Source organism: Stenella coeruleoalba, assembly GCF_951394435.1.
Source record: "Stenella coeruleoalba genome assembly, chromosome: 13".
NCBI lineage: Eukaryota > Metazoa > Chordata > Mammalia > Artiodactyla > Delphinidae > Stenella > Stenella coeruleoalba.
In genome coordinates, this window is record NC_137159.1 from 43,949,907 (window position 1) to 43,974,115 (window position 24,209).

At 37.2% G+C, this 24,209-nt stretch overlaps 2 protein-coding genes across 2 annotated transcripts in view; one reads left to right on the top strand and one right to left on the bottom strand.

Moving 5' to 3' along the window:
• CFAP36 (cilia and flagella associated protein 36) overlaps window positions 1-3,392 on the bottom strand; it is a 32,849-nt gene extending 29,457 nt beyond the window's left edge. The window contains exons 1-2 of the mRNA XM_079940518.1: window positions 3,138-3,392; window positions 198-262 (exon numbers count right to left, since the gene is read on the bottom strand). Coding sequence (XP_079796644.1) covers window positions 198-262; window positions 3,138-3,252 — 180 coding nt within the window. The 5' untranslated portion in view covers window positions 3,253-3,392. The remainder of the gene's footprint in view (window positions 1-197; window positions 263-3,137) is intronic.
• A 235-nt stretch (window positions 3,393-3,627) lies between these two features.
• The window catches only part of CCDC88A (coiled-coil domain containing 88A), a 190,799-nt gene continuing 170,217 nt past the window's right edge, over window positions 3,628-24,209 (top strand). Inside the window, exons 1-2 of the mRNA XM_079940521.1 lie at window positions 3,628-3,734; window positions 8,006-8,113. The gene's annotated coding sequence lies outside the window, so the exon portion shown is untranslated. The remainder of the gene's footprint in view (window positions 3,735-8,005; window positions 8,114-24,209) is intronic.

Here is a 24,209-nt window from a genome sequence, read left to right on the forward strand (position 1 = left end):
CTTACATTCTACAGTCATAAGGATTGATTGAGATGCACAGAGAACGCTTGGAGTCTAATGCAACTGGTAGTACTATTAGGGTAGATTGGAATTTTTTAATTAAAGAATTTTAATGGAAAAATCCATTTTTAAAATTCAGAACATCTTGAATTAACATTATTCTAATTACATTTAAAATCAGGTAAAAAAATACTCACTAGTTCTTTGTACTCCTGATGAATCTCCGTATAGGTCAATTTGCTTTCTTCTTCATCATCAAAAACTAAATTTAAAAGAAAAATATTGCATAGTGTAAAAAAACAAGTCATTTCATTAATGCAAATATCAAAGTCCACTCTAGTTGTCTTACAAATAGAACTCTCAGTCTTATAAACCAGCTCTTCTGCTTTAAATTCTTGGGATTAAAAAAAGATGTGTGTGTGTGTGTGTGTGTGTGTGTGTGTGTGTGTGTGTGTGTATAGTGTTAGTTGTAAACAAGTTTTTTTTCCTACTTAAAATCTACTTCATATGGAAGATGAACACTAATTTGCTACTTTTCAATCAAGAATATAAGGCAACACCAAAAAAAAAAAAAAAAAAAAAGAATATAAGGCAACAATTTCTTTATAAACTTTAAATGGAACATTATTGTTGACAGTTTTTAAATAATTCCTTTTACAACAGGTTCCAGATTATTTTATCATACTGGAACTTTGCTGATCCAAATTTTACTGAAAGTTACTCGGCCTTCTTTATTACATATAAATCAATAATGAAATAAAAATAAATAAAAACAAATGTTTACTGAATGATCATATGTGTGAAACAATGTAGATTAGAAAGATATATATTCCCTCAAGAAGCTACAATGTGATTAAGGAAAGAAGACAAACTCATGAATTATAAGCAATAAACCCCCTTTTTATAATATTCCCCCCAAATGATCTTTCTAAAATGCAAAACTAACTTCTGTAATTTTCTATTTAAAACTCTTCAATTACTGCTCTTTGCCTAGAGAATAAATCCAAAATACTTAGAAGACCAGACAAAACCCTCCAAGACTGGATCCCAAATCTCAACTCCCACCACTCCAAAACCCAAACTTTGCACTCTTAACAATACACAATTACTTGGAATACTGACAAATGTAACACAAAAAGACAAAATAAACCCATGCCTTTGCTCAAGCCCTTAGATCTCTTTGCCTTTACCTGGCCCCCCTTCTCTCAACAATTCTCCAAAATATTGCAAGTGGCACATTTTCCATGATCTGCTACCCACTCCCAACTCCTAGGCTAGTTAGAGTACTTCTTCTAAACTCTTAAAATACACAGCACCATGTGCCTACCCTTATTATAACACCTGCCAATTTACATTTAAATTCCATTTACCTGCCAAATTGCAAACTTCTCAAGCACAAGGATTTGTTTTATTCATCTTTCTATCCTCAGCTTCTGGCCGAACGACACTCAATACATTTTGAAATAAAGGCTGATATTACAGAGTAGTACAAAACTAATTTTTAAATTATCTGAGGTGATGAATAGCACATTGACAACCCAAAGTCAGTGAAATATAAACATTATTATTTCAAGTGTCACTGGGATGTTAATTCCATTTCTCCTGGCATCTGCTCTATATAACACTGGGCATACATGCAATGTAGCAGCTACTAAAGCTGTTTTCAGTTAATTTTGAAGCCAGATTACTACATTACATGTTTATAAGGCTGAGGATTACTGTTTCCCTGTAAAATTACACAATCAGGTGTGTTACAACTGAGATGCAGCCACTTTTGACATCTGGGGATAAAAGGAACGATGCTTTATTTTTTTTTTTTTTCCATTTCAGCATTTAGTTTCATTCAGTAGGGTAAATGGAATCAAAAGGTGACATAATTTCCTTTTTCTCCTAAAGGAGGTCAGAATACCACCACATGCTTCATAAGTCTCATAATAGCATTTTAAATTCTTAAAAAGAGCAGAAATAAAAGTTATTTTGAACTTATTTTAAAAATTACCTGTAAGAACAATACTTAATAAATACTATTTGAATTTTGCTCATGGCAATGAGAATGTAATGAAAAGATTCAGTGGTCAAAGTGAATTTCCTCTTTACCGGCTTCATGGAACCTTAGGGCTGAAAGGACTCTTAAAAGATCATCCAGGATAACCAACCATTTGATAGTTGAATTCCCCTCTATAATAACTCCATTAAGTTGTTGTCAGATTCATTCAAACACTGCTAGTGGCTGGGGAACTCATTACCTCCTGAGGCAGGCTAATTTATCTGGGATACTCTCTGTTATGAAGTACTTCCTTCACAGAAATTTGTTCCCCTCTAGCTTGTACCCACTGACCCTAGCTCTATCTCACTGAAGCTTACAAAAACAAGTCTAATCCCTCCAACATAAGACAGATGTTCAAACGATTAATGGATATGACTACCCTTAAAGTCTTGGCCAGCTAAACAACTGCAACAACAGCCTGGAATTATTCATATGACATCGTTTGTGGTTCCTTTTCCATGAATGGGCTCCAATTTGTCTCTAAGAACTGAATGCAGGACTCCAAAGCGTGAACTGATCAGAACCTAGAGGTATCCTTTCCTCACAGGAAATGTTATGACACGGTTACATAACTCATTTGTTGTAAGATACCCTCCATTTTTGGTATAACCGAGAGTCAGAGAACTCAAAAAAGGGAATACAGGCCACCGAGATCACCGGCTCTGGGCCTGCTGGAGTAATCACACACCCCTCGCCCACCCACTTTTCGGTCAGCTGTTGGGATCAGAAGGAACTCAGAAGCAAACTGACGTCTCCCCTCCCAAGTCACTGGGGAAGTTGTCGAAGAAACCCACACAAACAGTGCACCTGCCCAGGGCAGAAAGGTGCAGGATGGGGTGAGAGACCCAACATAGGATTAAAGTCTGATGTTTTTCGGATGTGTGCTTGGGCCCAGGGGGAAAGGTATCTCGGTCCTCGTTTTCATTTCCGTGAAGGAAAGGACCGGCGCAGTGACAGCAACACATCCTAAAAACCAGCTCTAAACCTGGCAGACAGGAGTGGAGACCGGGGAGATGAAAGGCAGTTTGTGGAGAGGCTGTTGGTGTGAGAGAGGTGAGAAAGGATTGACGATTCGGGATCTGAATTTTACCTTCACATTTCTGCTCCACAAAGTCCAAGATGGGGATGGACCAGTCCGGGCCCCTCAGAAACCCCGCGATGCTCTCCACTACCCATTCCACCTCGTCCTCTTCTTCCGCAGCCATTCCGCCCTCGAGGGCCGCCGCGGAAGCCTAGGCCAGACCCCCGGAGCCTGGAAGGCCTTTCGGCCGCAGAGAACCGAGAGGAAATGGGAAGACAAGTTGCCCCCGCAGTCTCGCAGTCACCTGGATGAAAGCTACAAACCAGTTAACGTAAAACGGTCGCTATGGCAACCCGCGTAGCCGCCCCTAGAAGCCGCCCGGAAGTGAAGCCAGCTTCCGCGGAGCTAGCGCGTCCTGGAGAGAGGTATTTGAAGAACTCTTCCGATTGGCTGGAAAGGAACAGTATTGAGTCGAAAGGTAGCCTTCAGCCCATTGGCCCGGAGCTGCTGGGTCAGAGAGCAGGAGTGTAGCCATTGGCTGGAAGTCCTGGAAAGAATCTCAGCGTTCCCTCTAGATAAATGCGTGAGAGCAAGGCTTAGAAATGGCGCTGGGAAGGCGAATCGCACCTGGACTATGACTGAAAATTTTAAAGGCTTCAGTACACGGTTGTATCCCCACCACTCAGTCCCGAACATTTTCAGACCCGCTGGCCCAGAAACGTTTGCAATTAAAAGGTTGTTTGAAAATACAAACCTGAGCAAAGTTGCTCTGTAAGACTTGCTGATTCGCTCTGCAGTCAGTTTGCATCCTGTAGCAGAAGGCGGGCCTTTAAACTTTCCTGCGCAGATAGAAATAACTAGAATTGACCTTTTCAAGAGCAAAATCAAAGTAGATGTTCCTTTAAATAAATGTCTAGGTAACCAACCCTTTTGTTAAGTAACACCAACTCTACTTTTAGATTGGGGTTATTTGTGGAATGGGTCTTCAAAGGTCATTGTCAGGGTACTTGGCATCCCAAAATATTTTCAAACAACCTTATATGTATTTACATAAATGGGGTCATATTGTATGTACAGTTATGAAACTGTTCACTTAATATTTGGTCATCTTTTCATATAAACATAAAACTATCATTTCTGTATAGCTTCATGGTATTCAATAAAATACCGTTTCGTTATTTTTATTTCTTGTATATACACACAGTATCTTACTTGGATGCATAGATGTCATTAGTGTGCAGGGTTTTTTTTCCCTCCGTGGTGTGGATATACCATGCCATTTTTCCCTTCTACAAACTGCTAAAATGAACATCTGTGTGTCTCTAAGAACTGTTGGTTTATTGACTATTCCAAAGGATAGATTCTACCAGATTTGCTAAATGAAAGACTATATATACTTTGATTTGTGTGACCAATTCTCAATAGCTAGGTTAAATTACTTCGATTTCTCAAATTTATAAACAATTCTGTAATGAACATACTTGCACATGTTTTTCAACTCTAGTCTCATTATTTACTTTGAATAAATTCCCAAAGGAAAGATTACCGAACCTATTTTTAAAAGCCTTTTTGAAAAATATCTTTACCAATCCACTAGGTTAAAGATGATACATAGTTTTAATTTGCATTTTTAAATTTGAATTTGAGCTTTATTTCATATTGATTAGCCTTTGTGTTTCTTTCTATGTTACTTTTTCATACCTTTTGACCATTTCTTCTTGGGATTTATTTTTCTTATTGATTTGAAAGAGCTTTTTATACATTAGTATAAGAATTTTAACTCTGTCACATGTTGCAGTGACATGTTTGTAATTTGTCTTTTAGTTCACTGTGTCTTTTGCCATATAGAAGTTTTACATTTTTTATGTAAATGATAGCCGATAAGTTATCTTCCTTAGTGGATAGCCATGCTCCAGGTACCACTTACTGGAAATGGGTGTGGTAAGTGTGGGGGGTTTTGAGTTACTGAGAAGAGGTAAAAGGAGAGAAGGACATCATCATTTTGGAGCTAAAATATTGTGACACCAGAAGGGGATTACTGTGGCTTCTTGTTCTCCTTTTCTGTCTTCTAAACCAGCTTAAAAGAGAAATACTCCTTTTCTGCCAGTTTCCTTTCTTCATAAGGAAGTTACTTGTCAGGTTTCTAATGAGCGTGAAGGCCACCAAGTGCTATCCAACTGCACTCAGCATTACCTGGCCTTAGGGTCTTTATCTTTAGTCTCTTGGGAGTGCTTTCCAATTCCACTGGAAGCAGATAATAACTGGAATGCACAAGCTCTTCTTCCGTTTATTTTCTCAGCATCATTCTTCAATGTGGCCAATGTGAATTCCCTCAGGCCTGCAAGTTTTCTCATTTGTTTCAAAACATTGAATTATTTCAATTTTCTCCTCAAATGAAAGGATTTTCTTTTTATTCAGTACTTGGGACCTTTATAAGAAGGATTCTCATACAGATTTAATATAATATATTCAATATGCTTATTATGAGATAAACACAAACTCAAAAGAACAGTGCACACACTCTTAGGCCAATGCATGTGGGATGCTCTGGAGGAAGAATAAGAAAACAAGGTGGGTGTGCGTTGTGCATTTTACCATATAGCACTTTGTTCAGCCAGGTAGTGTTTTTCATGTTTTGCAGTGCTACAAAGCATGGTCCTCTCTTGAAAAATCACAACTTCTCATTTTGACCACTTTAGCTGCTATGTATGAACAAATGTTCACATTGAAGTTGTTTGTTGTAACAGAAAAGACTGAAATAGATAACATACATACCCATGTAAGCATACACACACACACACATATCTACAGTACTTTTACCATGGTGTTGATAAGAGGTTAATTAGAGAACACATAAAAATTACTTGGGACCATGCTTGGTAAGTTATTAAATGCTCAATACATGTTAGCTATTATTATATGTAATTTAGATTCTTTTTTAACAGCTTGCATTCTCTTTATTTTGTCTCTCTTCACTGACAAGTCAGTTACATTGTTTACTGCATTCCTACTGAAATCTCTTGCTTCTCCCCATCCCTGTATGGGAACTGGATCTCTGCCTTACTAAAGGGTTATAAAGTTCAGTCTTAACAAGATAATTACATTCCTCCAGATTTTTCAGGGACCACGTGAATAGCAACTACTTACATTTGTGTAGTAGTTCATAGTTTACAAAGAAATTTACATGTTGGCTCAGGACAACCTTAAGAGCTAAGTAAAGATGCTATTAAGATTTCCCCCATCTTACGGATGATGTGTATTAGTTTGCTAGGACGGCTGTAGCAAAGTACCACAGACTGGGTAGCTTTGTCAAAGGCTAAGAAATAGTCAAAGTAAAACCAGTGAATCACCAAAGTAGTAATTAGTTAAAGTTTATTGTACACACATCAAAAAGACAATTTGCAGACCAGGAGCTCTTAAACCAAAACATGGAATGAGGCTCAGGGGTATATTATTATAAAGCAGCTTATGTAATGAGAAAGCAGTGACCGTTTATTCTTTACAATGATTGGTTATAATATTAGAATTTTCTTAAACAATAGGGAATTTGTCAGTGATTACCTGATATCAACCTTGGGGAACAGTTCAAGTTTCACTTATGATTTCCAGAGGCATAAACAAGAAATGACCCAGGTCAAGTAGGTCTCACACAACAAACTAAATTAAGCCTTGTTTGTATGACAACTCTTTTTATTAGCTAAGGGAATTTTCAAAGCCAGTCTCCCTTTGTTTCTGATTTTAATAGCTTGAGCAACAGAATTTTATTTTCTCATAGTTCTGGAGACTAGAAGGCTGACTTCAAGGTGTCAGGAGGTTTGGTTTCTTCTAAGGCCTCTCTTCCTGGTGTCTAGATGCTGCCTTCTCACTGTGTTCACATGGTCTTCCCTCTTTACCTGTCTGTGTCCAAATTTCCTCCTCTTATAAGGACATCAGTTGAAGGGGATCAGAATGTGACACCCTAAAATATGCCACTTTGGCATATTGGTTATTTTGAGCTGAAGGCAGCTGAGAAACAGCAGATGCAGAAATAGCTCTCTGCTCTCCTCCATCTGCATAAAACAGGACATAAATTTCCCATGAGAAACCTACTTACTTTCCCTGTACCAGGCAGAGGTGAGGAGAACACTCATCACTGGAGACGAGGAGTCAATTCTGGGATGAGTCTGCATAAACAGACTCTACTAAAATAACCCTTGTCTTCCATTCAAAGATATCTTAACCACTCCTTCCCCATGTATTTACAAGTCACTTCCGCACAATTTGTCAGCCCTAGAAGCCCAAGTCCTCTTTCCTTTGTCTAGTCACTTCTCCACAGTTTATTACCCTTTGTTAAAATGGTACGTAAGCCCACAAGTCTCTCTGCTCTTTGACTTTTTTCACTTCTTTTTGGTGAAGCCTCCATGCATATAAAGTTGTAAATATTAATAAAATTGTATGCCTTCTCTCCCATCAATCTGACTTTCGTCAGTTTAATTCATAGGCCCCAATGACTAAACCTAAGAGAGTAGAAGAAAGGTTTTCTCCTTCCCTACATAGTCGTATTGGATTAGGGCCCACCCTAATGAGCTCATTTTAACTTAATAATCCCTTTTAAGGCCCCCTCTCCAAATGCAGTCAAATTTTTAGGTACTGTGGTTAGAACTTCAACATATGAATGTTGGGGGACATGATTCAGCCCATAACAGGTGGGAAAACTGAGACTGTATGAGGTCACATTTCTTGCCTGGGGTCAGCACAAAGTCAGGGCTTGCACTTCTCTGTACTTGACACTTAAGCAACAAGGTAACCTCCAATTTTAATTTTATGATATATATCACAGAAGGTTTTCCATGTTTACATGACCCCTTTTAATGTTACCTAGTGTCTTAGCTTGGGCTGCTGTGACAGAATACCATAGTCTAGGGGGCTTATAAACAACAGAAATTTCTTTTTCACAGTTCTGGAGGCTGAGAAACCCAAGATCAAGGAGTCAGCTGATTTGGTGAAGGCCCACTTCCTGATTCATAGACCACCATCATCTCTCTGTGTCCTCCCAGGTGGTAGAGGTAAGGGAGTTCACCACGGTCTCTTTATAAGGACACTAATCCCATTTATGAAGGCTCCTCATGACCTAATCACCTACCAAAGACCCCCACTTCCTAATATCATCACTTTAGGGGTTAAGATTTCAACATACAAATTTTAGCGGTACACAAGCAATTCATTTCCTTTGTGTGAACATAATACAATTTATTTAAACAATTCCGTATTTACCTAGGCTGTTTCTTGCACTGTTTTAAAAATAAATGCATCCTTGTAACTAAATCTTTGCACCTAATCTTTACCACTTTGTGAAAATGAATTCCTGAAAGTGGAATTGCTAAATCATACAGCAAGCAGTTTTTAAAGACATGTACCTATGGAGTTTGGTTTTGTTTTAAGAGGAAGTATTGTGCATTCTGCAATCATCATGGTTAAATGCTAATTCTTATCCCTTTTATTATTGTTTTATATCCATGAGTCTACATGTCCCTACAAATGCACAAATACATCTCAGATACTTGGGAGATTGCTAATTTAGTCAGGGGAGGACTAGAGAAATGATTGTAAATTCCAGAGGACATAAATTCTTTAATTTCACAAATGTATCTCCAACTCCAACACAATGGTTTGCCCTAAGAGACCCACAATGAGTATTTGATGAACATGTGAATTATGACTGGAGTACATAGAGCCTCATATTCGCCTGAAAACAATCCATTTCTCTTTTCTGTTCCTGCGGGAGACAGTAAAGGTGGGGTTTTTACTGGCAAAGTGGGGGTTTTTTAACTTTAGCAAAATATGCTTGCATTCTAGATCAGATGGCTTAAAGTTATTATTAGCAATAAGCTTAAAAATACCAATGCAACAGAAGTGTCATTTTCATATGTAATTTATAGAACATATAAAACAGCTCTAATGAACTACCTAATTACTACTTCAAATGGTATGAATTCAGCTTTCAAGTAAAGAAGGGAAAAAAGGTCACTGCTTTAATCCTCTAAATTGCTTTTATTCTGGCTATAGAAAGACTTTTTAGAAGTTCTAAATTATAGTTTCTTTCCAAATAGTCTTGATTATTTGGTTTATATAACAGCAAAGGGATGGAGGAGGTTTCCATGGGTTGGCAAATAAATAATTACCTGCCATATCTTCAAATTCTCCAGTGAATCCTTAGATTTTTATTGCATTTGCAGATGTAGGATCACAGAATTTCCATTCCCTTTTCAATGTCTTATTGCTCATAATCTATAAAATGTTCAACAACTTGATTTAAAATAACAGCAAAGAAATGAAAATACAATGACTTTTCAGATTGTGACTCAGCACATACATTTGGTGTGAAATGGCATGGCTTAGAATCCTTTCTTTACTCATTGAGTGCATACTGTGTGCCAAGCACCATGCTAGAAACCAAGAGCTCCAGATACGGTACGTTATAAATTCCAACTGTATGATAGTTTGCTTATTTTCATTTCATCTCTAAATGTTCAGGATCTTTGTGTGAATTACTCTTTTTCTTTCACCTCCGTTTCTTTAGTCATTAGGTTTTTTCATTGTCTTATTTGTGTATATGTAGATAATTTTGCTATATTACTTTCTTCTCTTCCCTTCTACCTTGGATTATGTGCTAAATTGACTCTTGCATTTGTCTTCCATTGTGTTTTCTTATCTATTTTCTCTTTTTCTTTTAACTACTATATTAGTGACTTTGGGGAGGATGTCTAATTTATAGAACATGTTTATATGCATCTTAGATCTGCTTTTAGTTCTCTCTCTTAAAAGCAGCTATAGCCTAAATTAAATGGCCTCTAAATTTTTTTGACCAGATATTTCATCAGTAAAAAAAATTTTGAATACTCCTCTTAATATTTGAATATATATTTACTAATGACTTATGGACCTGTACATATACATATATGAATATAAACAATTGTATACTGTATAATTAAAAAAAACAAAAGTTGAAAATTGAAATTAACAAAGGATGAGATAAAAATATATAGGTTGAAATTCTAATACTTTTTCCCTGAGTGCCAATGGATAATTTTGTGGACCCACTGTGGAGGCCACTAGTTTGGACTTGATAAACTTGATAGTTTGGGCTTCTGGCATAGTAAGGAAGCCAGTGAGTGTCCTATTTGCTTTAGTCCCGTTTTGAATATCTGGGAAAGATGATAAAGAAAATTTCAAGGTTCATATTTGGAGCCCAGAACATTGAGATCAAGTCTCTCAAGCAAAAAAGGATGACAGAAGCCTCTTCCACCTTCAGAAGAGGTGGAATCAGATACCCTGACTGGGAACCATCCTGATGTCAGAGGCAGTAGGGAAGCGGGCTTAAAAATGGAATATTTTTTAAGGATGGCAGGGGAACACTCTTTTATCTATTCATTTTTAAATGTTATCTTTATTACTCCTTCTGTTGGAAAAGTCATATGGTCAGCCCTTCATATCCACGGGTTCTGCTTCCTCAGATTCAACCAAATGTGGATCAAAAGTACTTGAAAAAAAATTCCAGAAAGTTCCAAAAAGCAAAACTTGAATTTGCCACACTGGCAACTATTTTCATAGCATTTACATTGCATTAGGTATTAGGAGTAATCTGGAGATGATTTAAAATAAAGGGGGATATGTATAGGTTATACACAAATACTGCAAATACTATGCAATTTTTCATAAGAGACTTGAGCATCCACACATTTTGATATCCACAGGGGTCCTGAACCAATCCCCCATGGATACCAAAGGATGATTGTATATGTATATTGAAAAAAACTCAAACGGTATAGAACTACACAATGAAGAAAGTGAAAGTCTTCTATTTTTCCTACCACCTAAAAAAAAGTCACTGTGATTGTTTGGTTATTGGCCTCCAGATTTTTTTAATGTGCCTATTGACATATATTATTATCTTCTTTAAGCAAAATGAGGCCATTCCCATTTGTCTAACTTGCTTTTACTTCATTTTCCAAGGATCTTTCAGTATTAATACAAAGAAATTGTTCTTTCAAATGGATGCATGGTATTCCATTATACAGATGTACCTTTTTTTTAATAAATTATTTTATTTTTAGTTATTATTTTTGGCTGCTTTGGGTCTTTGTTGCTGCGTGCGGGCTTTCTCTAGTTGAGGCAAGCGGGGGCTACTCTTTCTTGCGGTGCATGGGCATATTGCGGTGGCTTCTTTTGTTGCAGAGCACGGGCTCCAGGCACGTGGGCTTCAGTAGTTGTGGCTCACGGGCTCAGTAGTTGTGGCTCATGGGCTTAGTTGTTCTGCGGCACACGGGATCCTCCCGGACCAGGGCTCGAACACGTGTCCCCTGCATTGGCAGGCGGATTCTTAACCACTTGCGCCACCAGGGAATCCCTAGATGTACCTTTTTAAAATGAATATCTTATTCATTTATAATATTTTGCTCTTATAAACATTGCTACATTAAACATCAATGTACATGTATTTTTGCATTCTTGCCAAGTCATTTCATAAAAGAGAATTAGAATTCTGGGTGTAAGGATATGAAACATTTTTGGAACAATAAAATTTTCCATCAGTATTACCAAATTGCCCTCCAAAAGGCAATACAAACTGACACTCTCACCAAAAGATTGTGTTTATATTTCCACACCTTTTCAGCACCAGAAACGTTAGTGTTTTAGTGATTTTTTTTTAATCTGAAAGGTAAAAAAAAAATTTCTTGTTTTAATTTACCAATGTTTAATTGTTAATGAGGCTGAGGATGTTTCATATATTAATTGGCCATTTATGTTTGTGAAAGCAATAATTTTTTTAAAGAATATTACTCTTATTTATTTATTTTTTAATTTGGTTGCTCCGGGTCTTAGTTGCGGCAGGCGAGCTCCTTAGATGCGGCTCACCCGCTCCTTAGTTGTGGCATGTGAGTTCCTTAGTTGTGTGTGGCATGCAAACTCTAAGTTGCGGCATGCATGCGGATCTAGTTCCCTGACCAGGGATCGAACCTGGGCCCCCCGCATTGGGAGCACGGAGTCTTACCCACCGTGCCACCAAGTGAAGCCCCGAAAGCAATATTTGTTTTGTTTCTTTTTATCTTTCTATTATACAGATTTGCACATACACCAAAGAAACACCATGCTTCAACAATTACCAACATTTTTTCCAAACCCATTATGTCATTTTATATAGAGTTCTTTTACGTAATATTGGAAGATGTCATTTAGTGCCCTTTGACTCAGGCACGCAACTCTAATTCTTTGGCTAACTAGAACAAGTGTAAACTAAAGGGTAACAGCCAACCCTAGGCATCTTGCAGCAGTGAAAACGTAGTTGCTAATTGAGGCCACCAGATGGCAGACCACGGGGAAAAAGAAAAAGGAGACGAAATCTATGCCTACCAAGACCCAGCTTCAGGATGGCCCAAAGGTTTTAGGGAACTTTGTTTCCTATTAGTAGTGCGGGGGTGGGGGGGGGGGGGTCGGGCAGATTAGTCAAAGGCATTGTTTTAAACCATAGTGATGTATTTAATTATCTGATAGTAATGTCATTTATTATCTGATGCATTTTATTATCAGATTAAATATCTTTTATATTTTCATTTTTTTCTATGAATCTCTAGGACTCCAAAAATAATGTTTTAATTGGAATTGCATCAGAATTATAAGTTAATTTGAAAAAAGTAAGATCCTCATACTATTTATTTTTCCCATGAAAGAACATGTTTTCCCCATTTATTTGTCTCCATTTATATCTTTCACTAAAGATTACAGTTTTCCTTATAAAGATCATGCACATCACTCATTAAAAATTTCACTTGGGAACAGGTTTATTTTACATGTATGCTAACTGGATTTTGACAATTTCATAGAAATATATTGACTTCTGCAGGGTTAATATTTACTCTGCTTTCTTTTATTAAGAAATAACTATGAGTTAGTTCTTTTTAATTGCCCTGCTGTGGAATTACTTAATCTGGAAAGCATCACAAAATTCTTGTGCTTGCCTTTCTACTATTTATTTCTCTTATTTCTGTTTCATACTTCATTACATTGGCTAAAAATGGCATAAAATATGAAATATTTAATAATGATAAATAATGTATCTTTAGTATGTTTAACTGACTTTTTATTTGGAATAGACACTCATCGTGTTTATTTTAATTTTATATAGTAATATGTTTTTATTAAGAATATAAATGGATGTTGAATTTCACCTGGTGGCCTTTTAGCATCTACTGAGAGGATCATATGATTTTTCTTATTTAATCAATTGATATGGTTATTTTATTAATGCTTTCTCGTATTGTCAGCTTTCCAGTCTAAGGTAAATTCTCCTTGATTTCAATGGGTTAAAGTTTTAGTGTATTTTGAACTAGATTTGCTAGCATTTTATTTATTTTGTGTCTAACATTCATAAGTTAGGTCTGTCTAAATTTTTTTTCCGTGTCACATCTTTATTAGATTATAGTGTTGGAGCTATGTTTAGCTCATAAAAGAATTGGATAACACCCAATCATTTTCTCTGTTTTATGTTCTGGAATAAATATGTAATGATTTTTATCTATTTTATTATTATTATGTTTCTAAGGCTGATCAGAAAAGAATGCAGTTTTTTAAATTTAAATGAAAATAAACAAATGCTTGTATTAAACATGTTTTATAATTCAAAACCTTAAAGAACTGTAATAAAGGTTATTTCCCCCACCCCAACATGTTAAAGAAATGCCTGCCAAACCCATTATAAAAGATTATCTCTGTCTGAGTGTGCTCTGGGTTATACTATTACATAAAGCAGACAAAATCCTTTATTTTTCTCAGCTGTTCTGCTCAATCATGGTAAGAAAATTATGCCTAGTGATTCAGCATCTGAAATGTTATACCAAGTCAAAAGTTGCTGCCTATATATTTTTCACAATAAGCTATTGCATTTCTTAGGTACTGGTAGATAATAATATTCCAAGGAAGTGTATTTCTTGGGGGGGAAGAAAAAGGCAATAAAGAATTTTGACTCTTGTTTTATCTAGGTGTACATCTTGCCTCTAGAAGTAGCTCATGGCAAATAGTTATGGTAAGCTTCCAGATGAATAATATTCATAATTCATTATGGCTCTTCTGACAGATCACAGCTTTGTTCAACAGAACTCTCTGCCATGTTGGAAATGTTCTGTTTCTGTGTCCAATGTCTACTGTGGCTCTGAGGACTTGAAATGTGGCTAGTGCAAATGAGAAACTAAATTTTTATTTTTAATTAATTTAAATTTAAATAGCCACTTGTGGCTAGTGGCTACCAAACTGGACAGCCCAGCTTTCAAGGTACAAAATTTAATTAGTAGGGATACATTAAAAAATCCAGAATGTTTTCACCACTAAACATTTCCTTATTATGCATAAATAAATTTCACTTGCTGGTATTTTGACAACTGAGAATCAATATCAGTCTCTGCTCACTTCTCCAAAATTATTTACACTTGTATTTTTTTTACATCTTTATTGGAGTATAATTGCTTTACAATGGTGTGTTAGTTTCTGCTTTAAAACAAAGTGAATCAGTTATACATATACATATGTTCCCATATCTCTTCCCTCTTGCGTCTCCCTCCCTCCCACCCTCCCGATCCCACCCCTCCAGGCGGTCACAAAGCACCGAGCTGATATCCCTGTGCTATGCGGGTGTTTCCCACTAGCTATCTACCTTACGTTTGGTAGTGTATATATGTCCATGCCTCTCTCTCGCTTTGTCACAGCTTACCCTTCCCCCTCCCCATATCCTCAAGTCCATTCTCTAGTAGGTTTGTCTTACCCCTAGGTTCTTCATGACATTTTTTTTTCTTAAATTCCATATGTATGTGCTAGCATACGGTATTTGTCTTTCTCTTTCTGACTTACTTCACTCTGTATGACAGACTCTAGGTCTATCCACCTCATTACAAATAGTTCAATTTCGTTTCTTTTTATGGCTGAGTAATATTCCATTGTATATATGTGCCACATCTTCTTTATCCATTCATCCGATGATGGACACTTAGGTTGTTTCCATCTCTGCGCTATTGTAAATAGAGCTGCAATGAACATTTTGGTACATGACTCTTTTTGAATTATGGTTATCTCAGGGTGTATGCCCAGTATTGGGATTGCTGGGTCATATGGTAGTTCTATTTTTAGTTTTTTAAGGAACCTCCATACTGTTCTCCACAGTGGCTGTATCAATTTACATTCCCACCAACAGTGCAAGAGGGTTCCCTTTTCTCCACACCCTCTCCAGCATTTATTGTTTCTAGATTTTTTGATGATGGCCATTCTGACTGGTGTGAGATGATATCTCATTGTAGTTTTGATTTGCATTTCTCTAATGATTAATGATGTTGAGCATTCTTTCATGTGCTTGTTGGCGGTCTGTACATCTTCTTTGGAGAAATGTCTATTTAGGTCTTCTGCCCATTTTTGGATTGGGTTGTTTGTTTTTTTGTTATTAAGCTGCATTAGCTGCTTATAAATTTTGGAGATTAATCCTTTGTCAGTTGCTTCATTTGCAAATATTTTCTCCCATTCTGAGGGTTGTCTTTTGGTCTTGTTTATGGTTTCCTTTGCTGTGCAAAAGCTTTGATTCATTAGGTCCCATTTGTTTATTTTGTTTTTATTTCCATTTCTCTAGGAGATGGGTCAAAAAGGACCTTGCTGTGATTTATGTCATAGAGTGTTCTGCCTATGTTTTCCTCTAAGCGTTTGATAGTTTCTGGCCTTACATTTAGGTCTTTAGTCCATTTTGAGCTTATTTTTGTGTATACACTTGCATTTTAAAAACTTGGTTTAATACTTACCTCCCAGCTGAGCCACCTTCTTTCGCCATTCTGAGACGTATTCTGTTTTTCCTGTCTTGGCATTTGCTGTTGTTGTTGTTCCACTTTGTTTACATGCTTTTAGCTCTGTCGTTAGGTGTCTTTGTAATTTTGTATCCAAACCTACTGAATTTTTGGTACTTTCTTTAAAAAAAAAAGTGATTTGCTTTAAAAATTGGACATGAACATTTTGCCATGTAGAATGATGGATAATTATATCAGAATCATAACAGTAAGATGATCATGGGTAAAGTATGATCAAGAAGAATTTGCAAAAATTTTTAATGAGAATTTATAAAAATAGAATTGGCACTTCAGTAAGGAAACTGCAGCTATATCATTGAACTGCTTTTCAAGATGAAGCCAAATTATACTTTAAACTTTCTAAAAATGTGCACTTCAGTATACACCAGTTTTACATGTGTTCTCCACATCCAGTGCCACTATTATTAAAATTTTAAGATTTGGTGGTTATGTTATTGTAACAATCCTACATGTCCTGCTTCTTGTATTTCTATAGCAGCAATCTGAATGTATACTTGACAAGTTTTATGATTTCAAATGACCTAATAAGATCTGGGAATGATTTCAGTTAATTATCTTTTGATTAACAGATTGCAAAGTACTATTTTAGAGAGATTGGAATAACCCCTCATTTGAAGCTAAAGCTTCATCATTTAATAAATTAATTCATCATTCAAGTCAGAAGCTTTAGTAGTTGAGAATAGTGGTAGCCACCTATTTTTTTAAAAGGCTAATTTTAAATGAAATTATTTGTGACTGGAGTCCAGATACTGAAAACATCGAAATATTGGACTGGCTGGGTACTTAAAAGAACAAGTTTCTATAAAGATGCTGAGTCTGGTGGTTGAGTCCATTCTAATAGGGATGAAAGAAGTGACTCACAAACTCTTCAGAAAGGAGATGCTACACCCCACTCAGATCAGTAACTGAGAAGATTAGTCTAGCTTCTTGATAAAATGCAATCTTATCACCTTGGTCCCCACCAACTCACAATTCATGATATAAAATTTAAGTTTTCTTTGCTTCTTAGGAAAACATTTTGCTAACAAAATAATAGTGTGAACACAGGAAATAATATAAAACATGAGACAATCCTTTTTATTTATCTATTTTTGTATGATTGCCTCATTTAAAAGTTAATGTAATGTAAGATAATTTTTTATGATGGCTAAGGATACTAACTATTTTTACCTGTTTTTGTTTTATTGTTTTGGGGTTTTTTTTGGCCACTCCGCATGGCTTGCAGGATCTTAGTTATCAGGGATGGAACCCGGGCCCCCTGCAGTGGAAGCGTGGAGTCCTAATCACTGGACCGCCAGGGAATTCCCTACCTGTTTATTTTTTCACATAATTTCAGAATTATTTTATCAAGTTCTTTGAAAGTATTTTAAATTGGGATTTTGCCTATTTGCTTTAAGTATTTTAATTGGTAGGAGAATGGCATTATTAAAATATTAGTCTAAAATATGGTACTACTTTTCTTGTACTTAATATCTTTCAGGAAGATCTAATTTTCTTCATATTGGTGATATATTTTCCATTAAAGTTCATTAACATATATTCATATCTGCTGCTATTACACATTAGGATTCCTTTCTAATTACATATTTCAAACTGAGTATTGTTAGTACATATGAATGTTATTTCAATTTTATATATCCACCTATTTCCAAACATTTTTCTGAGCTCTTTAAAGCATTCTGGGGACTTCCCTGGTGGTGCAGTGGTTAAGAATCCACCTGCCAATGCAGGGGACACAGGTTCGATCCCCGGTCTGGGAAGATCCCACATGCCAGGGAGCAACTAAGCCCATGTACCACAACTACTGAGCCTGCGTGCCACAACTACTGAAGCCTGTGGGCCTAGAGCGCGTGCTCCACAACAAAGAGAAGCCACCACAATGAGAAGCCCGTGCACCGCAATGTAGAGTAGCCCCCGCTTGCCACAACTAGAAAGTCCGCGCGCAGCAATGAAGACCCAATGCAGCCAAAATTAATGAATAAATAAATTTTTTTTAAAGTATTCTGTATTCCTCTCCCCAAAATGGAAATTCCCCACTTGCAAATTACTAAATATTCTCAATGAATTTTCAGGGAACTACCAGACCCTGAGATCTTAGTCTGGAGTATCTGAACAGCAGATGAACCAAGCTATTTGTATTACCCATAGGCCAAGGACTTTCACTGATGCCCATAGCCAATGTTCAGGGTATCCAAACCACGCACTGGCTATCTCATTTGTACCCCAAAAACAGGATTCAAACTCCATGATCCATTACATTTGTGTGGAGCCTCATGTGCTTAAGACTAAGAACTGTGTAAAACTTGCCTGATAACAGTTCATGGGGAGCAGTGGTTTCCAGAGAAATGTTCCACTATTTTCACTTACAAACATTGCAATTTCCCAAAGCTCTGATACTTTAGGAAATAATTTGGTCTATAATCATTCAATCAGTCCAGTCAGGAAAACAGAAACCACTGTATGTAGTTCAAACAGAAAGGGATTTAATTCTAAGAAATGGTTACAAAGGTGTTGGGAGGGCTAGAAGAAAAAAGAAGGAATGTTACCCAGAGTTGAGAAGGCTGCTACCACCATGCTTAGGCTGGAGCCCTGCAGCTGCATTTGCTGCCAGAGGTTACTGGGTAGCCGTGCAGGAACTCCACCTCCACAGAACGGGCACCCTGTGGCCCGTGCTGAATCTGCTGTTGAGACCCCTCTACCACTGGTACCAGTCTTAAAATGGCTTCTTCTTTTCTCCCGCCAGTGACTCCCATTGGCCAAACCTGACCGGTAGCCAGTTAGTAAAGGATTCTGGGGAATGGAGTTACAGGCTTCTAGCCCCTACGATTATGGAATACAGAAGGGAGAGAGAGTATGGCATTGTGCCAGCAGAAAAATAATTGGCACAGTAATATTCTCAGGTAGATCCTTAATCATTTTAATCAATTACATTTGGTATAAAATTACTTCTGAATGGATTGGATAAGTGTATAGCAATAATCACTTTCCCTTCATTTCTTGGGAAATCTTGCTTTTGAGACTTATTAAGATGGTACTAGCACAAGACAGAGAGTCAAGGATGGTTGAAAAGGGGAAGAATGGACAGGACAGAACAGGTCCAGGGGCAGACACATAGATAATTAACTTGATGAAAGGCCAGTATGGATTTTGCAAAAGGCTTCCTCTTTCTAATAAAAAAATATTTTGTCTCTAAAATTGAGGGTGGAGGTAGGGCAACAATAAAAACCTTTCTTTTTGTCTGAGTAGCAAGAGCCAATGAGTTTCATAAGAAACTGGGGGTGAGGCAGGAATCTAGCTTGCTAATTATATGCAAATTCTCCTGTATAATGGAAGAAAAATGAGTCAGCAAAAATACAAAGCTACATAAATTAGCACCTTCAGTGTCTTTAGACAAGTGAAACAGCCAAATAGAGTCGTCCCCAAATTAACTTCCTTTCAAATTCCATCCAGGCACATCCACTAGAGTTTGTAAAAGGCTCACATTACCATCAGTTGATACCTGATGTGGAATTTTTTTTAACTTCTTTATATTTCCACCACTTTCACTCTGATTCACAAAATGCTTTATTAGAGTTCACTGGGGCTTTATGGCTTATATGACTCAAAAATGAGTTAATTCCTATTTTGTTAGTTGGCATAAGAAACATTCAATGAGCAATGCTGGGCAGGATGATTACTCTATGACTAAACATGTATAGATCCTTTCAAAGATTCTTCTGAAAATTCTACTCTGTAGTAAAGCAAATTTAATTTTTTAAATCTTATGAATGTAGAGCATTATCTTTTAAAATGAACTTTGCTCCTGCCAGGACATGCGTGTATATATATTATATATACATATATAATATATATGTATCTTAAATTTATGACTATATTTTGTGGGATACCACTCTGCAGTGCTGTTCTAGAAACTTCTTTCAGAATTATGAAATGTTTTAGAATTATTAAAGTTGAAATATCTTTCTAGAGCTTCATTTTTTTAAAGCTGCTACTTGCTGTCATCATGAAATGCATACTATATGATCAATGAAAATTAATATGGAAATAAGTTCATATGTATATTTAAATTTTCACATGATAAAAAGAAGAGTATTTCTGTCAGATACTTTTCTTAAGTTTGTGCACCATTCTCTCCCAGTTCTCCTGGGTCTGAAGTAGTCAACCCATTTCATAGTTAATCCTCCTAGGAAAATACTGGAAAGGTGAAAGCAGTGGATTAAGTTATATTGGTTTGTGTAACTTAAACTTAACCCTCTCTCCTCTTGGAGATAATAGGGTGAACATTCAAGACACAGTCACAGAGAACTGCATAGAGATTCCAGAGGGGTCGTTTCACAGATGATCTGCACTTAGTTCCAGTCAGGCAGTCTGCACAGGTGTGGCTGTGCTGTTTCTTCAAATAACGAGACATTTTCATACCTATGGTGGTAGGAAGAATGATGGTCCCCAAGATGTCCATTTCCTGCACATCTAGAACCTGTGAAAGTGTTATCTTAAATGGCAAAAAACGATTTTTCAGATGCGATTAAGGATCTTAAAATAAGGAGATTATTCTGGATTATCCAGTGGGCTCAATCTAATCACATGGGTCTTTAAAAGTGGACTTTTTCTCAGCTGTGATTAGAGTGAGATGTGACCATGCAAGAAGGGTGGAGGGGAGCTGTAATATTGATGGCTTTTTTTTTTTAAATAAATTTATATATTTATTTATTTATTTTTGGATATGTTGGGTCTTCATTTCTGCACGAGGGCTTTCTCCAGTTGTGGCAAGCGGGGGCCACTCTTCATCGTGGCACGCGGGCCTCTCACTGTTGTCGCCTCTCTTGTTGTGGAGCGCAGGCTCAGTAGTTGTGGCTCATGGGCCCAGTTGCTCCATGGCATGTGGGATCCTCTCAGATCAGGGCTCGAACCCGTGTCCCCTGCATTGGCAGGCAGATTCTCAACCACTGCGCCACCAAGGAAGCCCATATTGATGGCTTTGAAGACAGAGGAAGGGGGCCATAAATAAAGGAATGTAAGCAGCCTCTAGAAGTTGAAAAAGGCAAGGAAGCAGTTTCTCTCTTGGAGCCTCCAGAAAGAAAGATAGCTGTGTTAATACCTTGACTTCAGGTCAGTGAGACCTGTGCCTAATTTCTGACCTACGGAACAGTAAGATAATAAATTTGTGTTATTTTAAGCCTCTAGGTTTATGGCAACTTGTTACTGCAAAAATAGAAAACTGATATACCTACAAAGCCATTGCCCCAAGCCCACTGCTGCCTCAGCCATCCTGACCCTCCTCTTGGGACTCTCAATCCAGTAACAAAGGGGTAACCCCTGGCATGGTGAAGTTCCCTGGAGCCCTGTCCCAACACAGCAGCCAGCTTTAGTTCTTATTTATTTATTTATTTATTTATTTATTTATTTAGTCTGTGCCGGGTCTTAGTTGCGTTATGCATGTGGGATCTAGTTCCCTGACCAGGGATCGAATCCAGGTCCCCTGCACTGGGAGTGCAGAGTGTTACCCACTGAACCACCACAGAAGTCCCCAGCTTTAGTTCTGACTGGGCTACACCCAACTTAACCAGTTGTGAAATATTTTGAACATTACTTTCAACTTCAGGGACCTAAATCAGTGACTTTCAAACTTTTTTTGACTCCCGCCCACCCACAGTAAGATACACATTTTTATTTCAACCTAGGACATAGACACATTCCCACACACACAAATTATATAATTGAAACTAATGTTTCTTGAACCAGTATTTAGCTTTACTACATGTATTACACTCTGATATTTTCAATTCTATTCTCTTCTATTTTATTAGTGTAAATTTCAACCTACTAAACTGATTTCATGATTCACTAGCAGGTTGCAACCTTCAGCTGAAAAACACTGACCTTGATCATGACAACTCTATGGTCAAGATGTAGAGTTTCTGATGGAGAATATATTCTGTTTCTTTTATTTATTTATTTATTTATTGGCCACGCCTCATGGCATGTGGGATCTCAGTTCCCCAACCAGGGATCAAACCCGCACCCCCTGCAGCAGAAGTGCAGAGTCTTAATGACTGGACCGCCAGGGAAGTCCCAATTCGGTTTCATTTTTAAAGGAAGCAGAATTTGTTCAGAATTTAAATAGTTTCTATATGTAACCTTAATTCATTGTTATTAAATGTTATTTATTGGCATACTAAAAATGTATTCGTTTTCTCAAAGCGAAAATCAAATCCATGACAGTTTGTAAATTAAGCCTAACAGTAAGAGAGAGGGACCACAACAGGGAAGGGATACATTTTAGAAACAATTTTTAAATGAATAGATATAGTTGTTGGGTACATGTATTTAGTGTTCTGCTTTCTATTGCTCAATTTGTTCATTTCTGCTTTTATTTTTAATATTTCCCTTTTTGTGCTTGTTCTTAAGATATTACCCATTTCCTTTTCTAGATTTTTTTGTGTTAATTTATTGCATTTCTCTTTTTTTCCTTATTACTATTCATAGCTGCAGTATCATTTCAAGCACTTACCCTTTGTTTTAGTATCCCCTTAATTTGAGGTCCTGGTGGAGTTTAAATTTGAATTTAAAATTATGTTTATTATAACTCAGTTAGCTTTTCTAGGTATTGGTAGCAAAAGGGTTTGACGATTATACTGTGTATTAGTTAGCTTTCACTAGGTTATGTTGTGGAACAAACCATCCCCCTAATCCTTGTGGCTTACAGCAGCAATGGTTTAGTGCTCCTTTACTGCACCTGTTGGCTACAGCTCTGTTCTGGGATCTTTATTTCAGGATGTAGACTGAAGGAACAGCCTCTATGTGAGACACGCTGTTCCATGGGTGAACCACAGGATGTCTCTTAAAGCGTCTGCTCAGATGTGGGGCATACATCACTTCTCCATGCATTCCTTAGACCAATGCAAGTCATAAGGCTAAACCTGATCACATAATCCTTTCAAAGGCAGGGCAATCAATAGTAGGAAACAATAGTAGAATCTAACCCCATGTTATCCCCCATAATGCCTCAACCAAAAAGGTTTATCCTTGCATCTCTGTCAATTCAAAATTCTGTTTTATTGTTGGATTACATCTGAGACTTACCATTATAGCATATATGTTTCCATTTTTAAATGTATCTTTAATCATGATAAAATACTGTTTGTCTCCCTTAATGCTTTTTCTACAAAATCAGCTATGCTGATCACGTTTTTACAGGCCATGCCAGCCTGTGGCTGCTAGGGGTTATGATAACATTAAGAAAACAGTATTTTTCTAGCTTAGCCTACACCCACAGCAATGCAAGACCTCAGCTCTCAAAATCCACCAGGTATTTAATGGGCTTCTGCAAGGAGTCCTGGGGTTCCCAGGAGGATCCTTCTTGGTACGTCTGAAGCCTGGGTCCCTAGTCTGCTGAGCCATGAGCAATATCTCCTGCTACCTCCAGACGCCCACAGAGCAGTGCTGCGTTGCACATCTCACACCTTCAGAGGCTCCAGAGATTTCACTCTTTTCTAAATTAATAGCCGTCTTTCCCCAGAGCTTTGGCTCAAGTTCCTAAGACACAATTGGATAGCGAATAATATGATTAATACACTGTACCATACTCAAAATTACTCTAACGGCCAAACCTTTTATTTCAGTAAGCTTATTTCTCTCCACCCCCCTCCCCCGCCCCGTCTCCAGCATCCCCTCTCCCCTCCCCCTCTACATGAGGCTCCTCTGCTGTTCCTGCTGGTAGATCCTGTAATAACCAATTCCACTCTGGAATCACTGTGAAACTGACATAATTCAAACACCAGGTTTTTATTGTGCTTGTACAGGCACTATGAATTGTAACCCATTCTTGCTTTCTTAAAATGTCATTATTTTAAAACATTTTATCACAGTAATCACACACGGAAAAAATGTAATAGGGCTTATGATGAAACCATAGTCTACTGTCCCATCCCCTCCCACCCCTAATTCGATTTCCCAGGAGGAATCACTTTTTTTTTTTTGGAATCACTTTTAATTGTTTCTGTTTCAAGGCTTTTTGATGGTTACTTCCCTAATTCTAAACAATGAGTCTTCACCTTGCATTTAACCCATTTGCATCATATGACATAGTTGTTCATTTCTTCCTTAAAACACTATTCTAAACTCAAATGTTACTTTATCAGAGAGACCTTTCCTGAGCACTCTGGGTTAAATAGCCGACCAACTAACTAGTCCCTTCTACTCTGTACTATTTACCCCCCTACTTTTCAGTATTGATTACCACCTGACATATTTCATATTTGTTTATTGA